The sequence below is a fragment of the Natator depressus genome, chromosome 1 (assembly GCF_965152275.1).
Source record: "Natator depressus isolate rNatDep1 chromosome 1, rNatDep2.hap1, whole genome shotgun sequence".
Classification (NCBI taxonomy): domain Eukaryota; kingdom Metazoa; phylum Chordata; order Testudines; family Cheloniidae; genus Natator; species Natator depressus.
Window position 1 is genome coordinate 204,123,464 of NC_134234.1, and position 10,775 is coordinate 204,134,238.

At 48.4% G+C, this 10,775-nt stretch overlaps 1 protein-coding gene and 2 long non-coding RNA genes across 3 annotated transcripts in view; 1 reads left to right on the plus strand and 2 right to left on the minus strand.

The window, feature by feature from the left end:
- LOC142000586 (uncharacterized) overlaps positions 1 to 7,064 on the plus strand; it is a 37,460-nt gene extending 30,396 nt beyond the window's left edge. The window contains exon 7 of the long non-coding RNA XR_012642279.1: positions 6,981 to 7,064. This is a non-coding gene — a long non-coding RNA (uncharacterized LOC142000586). The remainder of the gene's footprint in view (positions 1 to 6,980) is intronic.
- Positions 1,910 to 3,157, minus strand: LOC141984496 (uncharacterized). The gene is made up of 3 exons (XR_012638747.1): positions 3,103 to 3,157; positions 2,432 to 2,536; positions 1,910 to 2,298 (listed from the first exon to the last, which is right to left on the minus strand). It is a non-coding gene; the product is annotated as an uncharacterized LOC141984496 (long non-coding RNA).
- Positions 3,912 to 5,581, minus strand: LOC141984504 (uncharacterized). The gene is made up of 2 exons (XM_074947579.1): positions 5,110 to 5,581; positions 3,912 to 4,978 (listed from the first exon to the last, which is right to left on the minus strand). Exons 1-2 carry the CDS (start codon positions 5,500 to 5,502, stop codon positions 4,292 to 4,294), a joined length of 1,080 nt encoding a protein of 359 aa, XP_074803680.1. The 5' UTR covers positions 5,503 to 5,581; the 3' UTR covers positions 3,912 to 4,291.
- Positions 7,065 to 10,775: the final 3,711 nt, after the last annotated feature.

Consider the following 10,775-nt stretch of genomic DNA (forward strand, 5'->3'; position numbering starts at 1 on the left):
AAAAAATATACTTTTCTGATGATTCGGGCTTTCTAAGGCTGTCCATAAAACAGAGGTGAATGTCTACATCTCCAACGATCAAACCCTGACACTGCTTACAGCGCCTCCCTTTACACCTGTGCTGCTTGTCCACGTACGCCTGACACTTACCGCACAAAGTTTTAGACAGGCATTCAACTTGGTTTTTTGACGCACAGTTGACATGTCTGTCTAAACACTCTTTGGACCGACAATACAGTTTACAGCTAGGACACCTCAGCGGCACACCCATGTTGTCAGAGCATGTTGCGCTCAAGCAGAGACGGCAACGATACCTGCAAGAATGGTCGTGACTGTACACCGTGTGGCAAAACTCACAGTAATTTTTTGCTCCGAACAACTTTTTCACATCCAGAACCCCATAGTAATGTTCATTGTGCAACAGGATGAAATAAGTCTTAGGGTACACGGGGCCCCCCGTTTTAAAAAAACCCCAGCCACCTTTCACCGCATACAGCACCACCTGTATGTTAACTCCTAAATGCTGTTCAAACTTTGCTACATCAGTGAGCATAACCTTTTTTTGATCTGACCACCCCAGTTTCTCGTGCAACTTTCTCGCCTCTGCTAACAATTCTGCATCTGTAGGTTTATGACCGGCCATGACAGCCAAGAGCCCTCCCGCAAAACATAGATTGGTACCGGTGTAAGTCAGGTCTACTAAACATTGTCTCTTTTTATGAATAATCTGACTACTAAGGATAGAATTTAAAACTCTTCGAGCGCCCCCACCCCTATTTTTTACAACTGTCACAACAAGGCGCAACGTCCCATCGAAATGCAATTCTCTATTGCTCTGAAGCAGCTTTGAGGTCTGGTTCAAGAAATCCTCAGCGGACAGCTCATCCCTAGTTCTTCTGACTGAAAACAAAGGGTTAGTTAAACGACGGCTCTCTAAACGTAACTGTACGTAATCATCAGGGCCTACCCTACCATTAACATCCTCAAGAACTAGCTGTATCCCTCTGTGTATGGCTTCAACAGCCTGTTGAGCTGAATTTATTTGCTCAAGATGGACAAAACGAAACTCCTCACAATACACCGACCCCCCAAATCTAGGTAATTCACGTTGCCAACTTCTCACTCTCTCCATATACACCTCTGCATTTTCAGGGTTACTTGGGGGTTCCTCTACGGAACCATCAGTGGCATCTTCTACATCCGATACTAATTGAGAGTCAGACTCTGAGACGCCTCCGTGAGGGGCATTGGGAGTCGATGGGCCTCCGTCTAGAGAGCACTCTGGGGAATTTTCTAAACCAGAGTCTGATTTCGCCTCCCCATTTTCAGACATGCCAGTTTGAGAGCCTCTGGTAGGGGGCATCTCTTTTTGTTTTTTTTCCCTCATTACCTCTTTAGCCCTTTTTAAAATTTTTACAGCGACCCTGGCCTGGAATTTTTTGGCAGCCATCTGTTTATCCCCCAAGCGCCGTCCGCCCTTTTGTTTACACACGAGCTGATGTGCACCCTTGAGGGTACCCCTTTCCACACCTAGTCATGCCTGATCAGAGCCACCCTTTCCAGCCCCCCTTTCTTTTAGGCCCCCTGAGGATTCAGCGTCCATCAGTTTTCTGAACAAAGCGTCGTATTTTTTCCAAATCTTTTTAGAATGCCGTAGTTTTAGACTCCCCGAAGATACAGCGTCCATCAGTTTTCTGAATGAAGCATCAAACTCTTCCCAAATACTAGAATATGGGGGATCTTTGTCAGTCCTTAGTTTTTTATTCACAACCCCTAGAGTGCCTGCTCTGGGTTTGTGAATGTGTGTGTTTCTGCACACATTCAGAGCCCCTAGAGTGCCTACTCCGGGTTTGTGAATGTGGACGTTTTCGCTCACAGTTTTCTCAGGGCTTGGTGCGGCGGTGGCCACTGAGGAACTGGAGTTGTGTTTGCATGGTTGCAATACCTTGGCATCGCAGATGTTTTCAATCCTTGGTTTTTTATTCACAATCCCTAGAGCGCCTGTTCCGGGTTTGTGAATGTGGGCGTTTTCGCTCACAGTTTTCTCAGGGCTTGGCGTGGCGGTGGCCGCTGAGGAACTGGAGTTGTCTTTGCATGGATGTTTTTTACCAGAGTGTTTTGTTTTGTCCTTGGGTTTGACGTAAATGAGGTTTGGACTGGGCTGATGCTTCATCTGCACTCTTGTGCTGTTTTGCGTTGATAAAGGTCTCAAAGCAGATTCCTGGTTCTTTGGTGGTTCTCGGGGAGGGGTCCTTGTAGCTCCCACTACAGCCTTGTCAGAAGGGCTGCATATGCCTGCTTGGGGCAGGAGGGGGGAAAAAAAGCATTTTACAAAAATGTAACTTTGCCAGCTTTCTCACCCACACCTATGTATGTACTTAAAATACAAAACCTCATAAATTAACCAGACTAATAAGCAAAATATATTTACCCGGCTTCATCCATCCATCTGTCACTGATACTTGTGAATTTTTCTTTTCAATTGTCTCTTTCCTTTTTCTTTTGAGCATTTTTACCCGCTCAAGTTTTGACCGTGCTGTAAAGCAAACAACATTCTAATAAAACACATGAAACTGTCTAGTAAACTTTAAAATAAAATAAAATAATATCCATTAGAGTGTTTTTTCTATTTAAAAAAGTCATAGCTTTAAAACAAAATAATCCATTTCAGGCTGTACAACAATCACAGGTTTTGAGTTTATTTCTACCACTTTGAAAACAACCCCCACAAATATTTTTTTTTTTAAAAATACATCTCATTTTGCAAAGTAAAAACCCTGCTAATTGGAAACACACCATCACCATCAGTTTGTAGACATATACTTTTTAAAAACCGCCTATGTTTTACACACACACACACACACACACACACACAGAGTTTAAAACACTGTTTGCAACAAAATACTTTTCAATAAACCCACATGCTTTTAAAAAGATCCCTGGTTGTTCTGGCCCCCGCCCTGCCCCAGCCATGTGTGCTTGGGGTCTTTGGGGTAAGAAAAACAAGCCAAAATGTTAGTTAGTATTAGCTCCCAAATCCCTATTCAACCTATGTAATACCTGAAGTTATTAAGCACAACTACAGTTAAAAATGGTTTTTACCTTGGCCTGGTGATGAACTGCAACTTAAAGTTACTGGCTCCATGCTAAACAGATCACACTGCAATACAGATATGCACCATTATTTACTAAGATAGCATGGCCAAAAAATGGCATTATATAATATATATATATTTTCAGAGTTAAAAAAAAAAACCAGGGAACATACCTCCACTTGTAGCCCAGCAGCAATTCAAGAGAGTTTCTGTTGAAAGAGACAGTCTCCAAGCTACCTGAGGTTTTGTTGTTTTTTTTTTACACCATCCTAACTCTTTTGTTTCAAAATAGTTAGCAGGTTGATTGGATCACCCCTCCCTAGCATTCCCTTTTGTGATCGGGGGTGGGGAATAAGTTTTTCTGCACAATTGGGCTGCTTTTCTTTTTTAAGTTCAAATACTTTTTGTTCCCCCCCACCCTGTAGGGCCTTCTTACAGTAACCATTTCAAGTGAGGGGCCCTTTGCAGCTATCAATGAATGTCTTGGGGCTTGTTTTTGTTTTTAAAAACATGTTCTTTCATGCTTAAAGTTTGGTGGAACGGGGGGTGATTTCTAGAAAAAGTGCCCCGTGGCCTTCAACCAACTCCTGGGCCATATTTAGACTGGCCTATAGCGTTCCACCAACTCCAGGGGTTATATTTAAACTGCCCAATAGCATCTGCAAACTCCTGAGGTTTTATTTCATTTCATATTAATCAGAACTCACCATCCTCACCCACCCACCTCCCTTACTATGGGTGCACCCCCATCAAAATTAACCCTATGGCAACAAGGGTGAGTAATCACAGTCACCCTGGCTATTCAGTGAGGGGGGGGGGGGTGGTTAAACCCGTTCAGTTCAACAGAATAAGTCAACTCTATTGTACTCAACCACATGTCTGAACCATCCCCGTTTGTTTTATTGTAAACACATTTTTAGGGTATTTTTCCCCCTCCCACAACATACATTTCAGCTTTTTTTTTTTTTTGCTGTAAATGGGTCTCTCTTACACAAAAGACACAAGAGCTAGGTTCTCACAAACAATTTTTTTTATTTAAAAGACATACAGCTCCTTCAAAACAAACCAAGATGCTCCATTAAAAAAAGAAAGAAAGAAAAAAAGACTTTAAGCTCCCTTAAGGGCCAGAGACCTTTTAACAGAAATACAAATAGTCACAAAGCCCTTTTCAATAGATTTTTTTTTAAAATTTACAGCTACCAAGTTTTATATCGCATGTTTGGCACCTCACCATTTTCTAACTTAATCCTTTTAGATTTCTTACAAATAGCCTTTTTCTTAAGCAGGGTTCTGTAACTTTTTGTGCGGACCAGACGGTCAATATAACGCTCTAAGCAGGCATCTTCCGGTTTGGTCATTTTCTTTAAAACATGGTCAGGGTCTCCACTGAATTGCACAGCATTTATCAAGGTCACCCCTTGTGCTAAATGTTCTTGGGTTAGGCATAGACATTGCATAGCATAACCTATGGCAATCACAGTGTTTAATAAGCTTTCCAAACACAGCTCAGCACACAGGCCCCGGAGCTTGCAGTTTATATCCACTGAAGTCCAAGTCACACAGTCATGGTGCCGCTGGCCTGGTGCATCTATGACACAGCCCTCACAATCTTCAAAAAGCTTTTCCCTAAGACAGTGATTAAGAACAGAATAAACAGCAACGCGTACAATAGTCTGCATGACTTTGTTACGCTCACGACGTGGCACTGGCTCAGTCAGTTCCATGCCAAGCCTCCTCCTAAACTCCTCATAGCCGTCATCCTCGGAGTCCTCTTCAACATTTTGTATTGGCGTTGAGCAAAAACAAGGTGGGCCCGGTTCATCTTCGCTGCTTGGTGCAACGCTGTCTAGAGTCTCCGGGTCCTCTAGAAAGGCATCATTGAGCTGTTGAGAGATTTTTTTCAAAAAAGAAACAGCGTAAGCACCCCACTGCTCGGTTTTTGATTTACACAATCCCTGGTTCCTAGCCCCGTTACAACCCCATCCCGACCGTCACTTCTTAAGCATTCATTTACCTGAGCGTTCATCTTGTCCACTAGTGACTTCCCCGAGCTGCGATCACCTTCCTCCTCCCGGGGGGTGGCCAACAAGAGGCCATCACGCTCATCGTGGGGCCCCACAAGCGGCTGGGTTTCAGGGTCCGGGGTATCCATCAATGGCTGGGCCAAAGGGCTCCCCTGAATTGCCCCCTCCTCCTCCTCGGAACTGTCGCTGATGTAGCGCTTTCTCCGCGGTTTGTTGAAGGCCCTCGGGGCTAAAACAAAGTCCGAAGTTCTCACGGGGGTGGTGAAGGAGTCCATGTTTCCACGATTTCTAAAACACGCGCTCTTGGTAAAAGACAGCCTCTTCTGCCCGACGCTGGGCCTTATGGGGTGATGGTGCTGCGCTCTGATTGGCAGAGGGGTCATACGCCCCTCTTCTGGGTGGTTCACCCCATCCCAGAACCTGCCCTATTTTGGTCAAATCTGCTCTCGGGCCGGCCTGATTGGTAGAGGTTGGTGGGAGGAGTTGTTAGAGGGGTCACACGAATCATTTCCGGACGGGTCACCCCGCCCCCGGAACTCATCCTAATTGGTCAAATCTCCTCTTGGTCCTATCGGAACAAAACCCCTCCTGATTGGTAGCGGGGTGGGGGGAGGAGTTGTTAGAGGGGTCACAAGACCCACTTCCAGAGAGGACACCCCCACCCCGGAACTCGCCCTGATTGGTCAAAGCTCCTCTCTGGGAGGTCCTACGGGGCAAAACCCATCCTGATTGGTGGGGGGGGGGGGAAGGAGTTGTTAGAGGGGTCACAAGACCCACTTCCGGAGAGGACACCCCCCTCCGGAACTCGCCCTGATTGGTCAAAGCTCCTCTTGGGGGGGAAGTCCTACGGGGCGAAACCCATCCTGATTGGTAGAGGGCAGTGGGAGGAGTTGTTAGAGGGTTCACATGACATACCTTGCTTCCGGTCACGTGGCAGCCTTGACCCTGGAAGTAATACCCCATGGGGCAGGACTTCCGGTGGGGGGGGGCAGAGGTCAAGGGGTGGGGCTAAAGGGGTCAAGGGGTGGGGTGGGTGTCACATGACACACCTTGCTTCCGGTCATGTGGCAGCCTTGACCCCGGAAGTAATAACCCATGGGGCGGGACTTCCGGTGGGTGGGGCTAAGAGGTCAAGGGGCGGGGCTGAGGGGTCAAGGGGGCGGGGCTAAGGGGTCAAGGGGCGGGGTCAGGGTTTGATTGATGGTAGGGCCCTTATACTACTTATGTTTATCAAAATCTTTTCGGACGTGTATAGAATGAAAGGTGAAAGTGGACACCAATGGGCAGAAGCCTATTGACTGATAATGATCATGATTAATATATGCTCATGATTGTTTATAAAAAAGATCCTAAAGCGTAATGCTTAAAACTAACTTCTGCTTCATGAAGAATGGTTAAATTTCCTTTTTCTGAGTATTTAAAAATGACATTTATAAAATAACATGGTGTAAAACTATTATTATCACAATTTGCAAATTAAAACTTTTTAAATGTATAAGCATTTTACTCGCTTGGGCACATTTGCCTCATGGTGCACAAATTTGAACTCTGCTTCAAAAATTTGCACAGAAGAAAATTTTTGCACACATGGCCTGTCAAAAATTAGACGGAACGTTGGACTTAACTATGGTGAGTAATTTTGTATCATCCACAGATTTTGCCACCTCACCATTTTACCCCTGAACAGCAAAGGCCCCAGTACAGATCTCTGGAGACCCCACTATTTACCTCATTGTGAAAACTGAAAATATATTCTTACCTGTCTTTTAACCAGCTACAGTCCATGAGAGGACCTTCCCTCTAATCCCATGACTGGTTACTTCGCTTAAGAGCAAACTTAGTTTCCTTCTGTCCATTTTAGGCACCAAACGAAAGGCCTATTCGTCACCCAGGGGACAGCTTGCCCCAATCAGCGAGGACGAGGAAAGGCCAAGGAAGACCAGAGTGAGTGAGGAGAGAGTGGGAAATCCACAGCACACTGGGGAAGTGCCCATGGCACAGATGGTACAAGGTTCTCTCCATCACCAACTCAGCCTGGACTCCTGACCCCTACTGCCTTCCCCACGACACACTGACCCTCTAAGGCTCTGACCCCCTTTCCCCATCTGCTTGCTTCCAAATTCACTGCCATTCTCTGGCCCTAGAGAACATGCTCTGACCCCCCCTTGCCAGGGCAGGTGTTGCAGATGGGAGGAGAGAGGCTACTCCATCCCCAGCACCTGGCTCTGTTTTCTTTCTTCTTTGCTGGCTAGTCAGCAATGGGCTGCATTAGGGAACCAGGGAGAGAAATAATAACCATCGTCATGAGCTTCACCTCTCCCCAGAGCGTCCTGCGCACTCACCTCTCCCTGGGCCCAGGGCAGGGTTAGCTTTTAGCCCAGCCTATACCTGCGAAGAGCAAGGCTTTGGGAGGGGAAGTGGCTGGCCCAAGGCCAGAAAGCAGGAGTATACATCTCTGGTACACTCTGGAAGTGACCATTGTAGGAGGTGAGCAGGCAGAGACAATGGGCCAGATCCTTGGCCCTTGATAAGGCCGCATGAAGGGACATTAAGCTCTTCCTTCCAAGCTCCCACGTGGTTTCCTCACCCCAGCATGGGGGCAGGGAGGAGACCTTGGATGCTGTCTCCCTATCCCTGACCTGTCTGTGTGGGTCTCTAGACTGTCAGCCCTTCAGGACAGAGATTGTCTCTGTCTGCACTGTGCTGCACTCAGTGCAACAGGGCCTGATCCTGACTGGAGCCTCTGGGCACTGCCATAACATCAGTAGTGATAAGTAATCAGGGCAAGCCCCGCTCTTCCAAACCAGGCCCCGCCATCCTCTCAGCACACACCACCCCAGCTGGCACCAGGTACAACTATCCTGTTGAATCAACCATAAGTGATACTAGCCTAGTGCAAACAAAGGGGTCAAATGCCCCTCCCAGAGACGGGTGAGTCCAGCACCAGCTGGAAGCTGCTCTCCGTAAGGGCCATAACTTTATTCCTTCCAAGTCTGGGTTGTGGTAACCTAGCTGCTGATGGAGACTCTACACATTGGGGCTTGTCTGCCTGACACATCATCGCCATGTCCTGTGTCTCTTCTCTTGCACAGAGCCTTGCATGCGTGAGGGACATGGATGAGACTGCCCTGAGGAAGGACATTGGCAGCCGCTTCCCAGCACTTCACTTCATGGTAAGAGATGCTGGGCTCACTCAGGCAAAATACCGGGGCCTGTTGGCTTAAATTGGGTAGGCTGTGGGAATTTGCTGTCCCTGCCTCATCCTGTTCCCATTGGGTGATGGATCCTTTGGTTTCTTTTCCTCCCACCCACCCCAACCCCTTTGACCGGGAACATCAGCATCCCACACTTTGTTCCAACACTCCACATCTTCAGTTCTTGACCTGTCAAACTCTGCTTCTACATGAGCCATGGCCCCCGAAGCCTCGGCATTGCTCATAGACTGATCCAGTTTGCTGGCCTGTTCTTTAGATGGGAATTAGAATCTGCCTCTCCACCCTCACCCCTTCACTCTGCCATCCAAGTGTGTCTCCCTTATTTCTCACCATCAGGAGGAAGCAGATGGGAGGTGCACCATGGAGCTTGAGGTCCGCCAGCTCTGCTCCAACACCCTGCAGTCCCTGGGTGACTCCCCCAGAATGGCCAATGTAAGTGACCCTCCCCCTCTCCATTGGATGCAGGCCTCTCTGGGTCTGAGCTTTTCGATGACAGGCCCTAACCAGACTTATTTATCTCAGCCTTCCCGCTCCAGAACATCATGGGATTGGGTAAAATGGACCCCGGATCTGAGCCAGACCTGGTTCTTTGGAACAGGGAACATTCACCGGCTGAGTGCCCCTGCATGCCAGGGTTTGGTGTCACAGGGGCTCTTCCGCTCTAGCATCCCCTGTGGTCAGTCATGCTGGTTCTGCAGCTTCCATAGCTCAGTCCCTCTTCACTGGTCCCTCTGTTAACTTTTTCCTGGCTGTTACAGGGTGGGGTCTATACAGCCCATCACATTCTTGTTTTGCAAAAGCCAACCCTAGCCCAGGGTTTCCTGCCTCTCACCCACACTACCCTGGTGCCTAAGGGAGAGTCCACTGAACTGGGAGACACTACATCCAAATCTCATCTCTGCTGACTATTGCTTATGTTTCCACACACTGCACAAACCTGATTACTGACCCAGGCCTCAGAATGGAAGCCTAAGCAGTCACGTATTAGCCAGCCCCCTCCCCACACTGAACAAATTAACAGCGACGTTGCGCAAGGTCACTTCAGGGAGAGCTGAGACTAGAAGCCACATTTCTAATAAGGCAGACCCAAGTATTGTGCACTCAGCTACACTGTCTTTCAGATTGAGCATGCCAAATATACGTGCTTTAGTTACTACAGGTGGGGACAGACCCCCAGGGATTCCTGGATCTCCACTATTCTATGCTGTCTAGCAATGTAACCCTCTGGCATAGTGTGTGTTAAGTCCCCCTCCTGTCCACACAGCAGTTGCGTCTGTGGTTCAGATGGCGCAGGTCTGTGTGGGGATGTGAAGGTCAGAGCTCAAACCTCCCTGAGCGCCTGTTATGGTTTCACTGGATAGTATTGGTATTGATAGTCTCCTAGTCTCCTCTTTATTTATCAAGCTGGTGTGTTGCGTTCACGCTGTGAGAACACAGCCTTTCCAAGTGGGCCTGGAGTTAGGAAATACTGTGCTGTCAATGATGATGCTACACTCAACAAAAGGTGGGGGGTCAGTCATGTGTCACTTGATTTGGTGCTGGCGGCAGACACTGACAGGTGTGAAGGGGGAGGGGGTGGGGATCGCTGCATGGTTCAGGCTGGGTAGAGAGTTCTGGCTGGTGGTGGCAAGGCCAGGGGTCCTGTCTAGTGTAGGAAAGAGAGAGCTGGTGCGGGAAGAGGATATTTCAGTACTGAGATGGCTTTTCTCTGTTCTGCAGGTTTTATGGCCTGGGCTGCTGCTTCAACTGAGCCCAGCAGCCCATGGGCCAGCCCTGCCTCTCCTCCTGCAGACATTGGTTAGGGTGGTAAAGAGGATGCAGGAGGAAGGCAGGCTGCCCTTGGCCAGAAGGTTTGGCAAGGAGAACAGAGGTGAGTCCCTGTATTTTATCCACCCTCCCTTAGTCCTTCTGTAGTGAGAGGCGTCTGCCCCCGGGGGGGGGGGGGGTGGGATCAGCTCTTGGCTCTGGTTCGGCTCACTGCAAGGACGCAGCCAGCCGTCAAGGGCACAGGTAAAGCTCAGAGACGAATGCAAAGATCCCTTCAGAGCTTGATGGGATGTCCCCCCTTTCTGTTCACAGGGTGTCGGTCAAGCCCCAGGGCCACTCTACCACAGGAGCTGCTGGCTCGGCTGCTGGTGAATAACCTGCAGCCAGGAGGTTTCCTTATCCACAGTGGGAAGGGGCTACTCCTGGAGCTGGCATGCAATGTATGGTGGCTCTTCTCCCTGCAGCCCCTAGAGGAGCTGACTAGTCACATTCCTCATGTTCATTGCACATCGACCCAGCGCCTCTCGGCATTTAACCAAACCAGCAAGCTCTCTGAGCCAGCAGAAGTTAGTGCAGCCCTCGGACAGCTCCAATATAAGCCAGCTGAAATGAGCCCTTAGGGACTGTTGTGCAGGCCCCCTCCTGCCCCCTGGCCTCCAGCATCCGCCCTTACC

What these genes read in the sequence shown, in the direction of transcription:
- LOC141984504 (XM_074947579.1), bottom strand. Translation starts at nt 5,502, where the DNA reads ATGACCCCTCTGCCAATCAGAGCGCAGCACCATCACCCCATAAGGCCC. An exon ending in TGGACAAGATGAACGCTCAG is followed by an intron (nt 4,979 to 5,109) that starts GTAAATGAATGC and finishes ATCTCTCAACAG; the next exon opens with CTCAATGATGCCTTTCTAGA.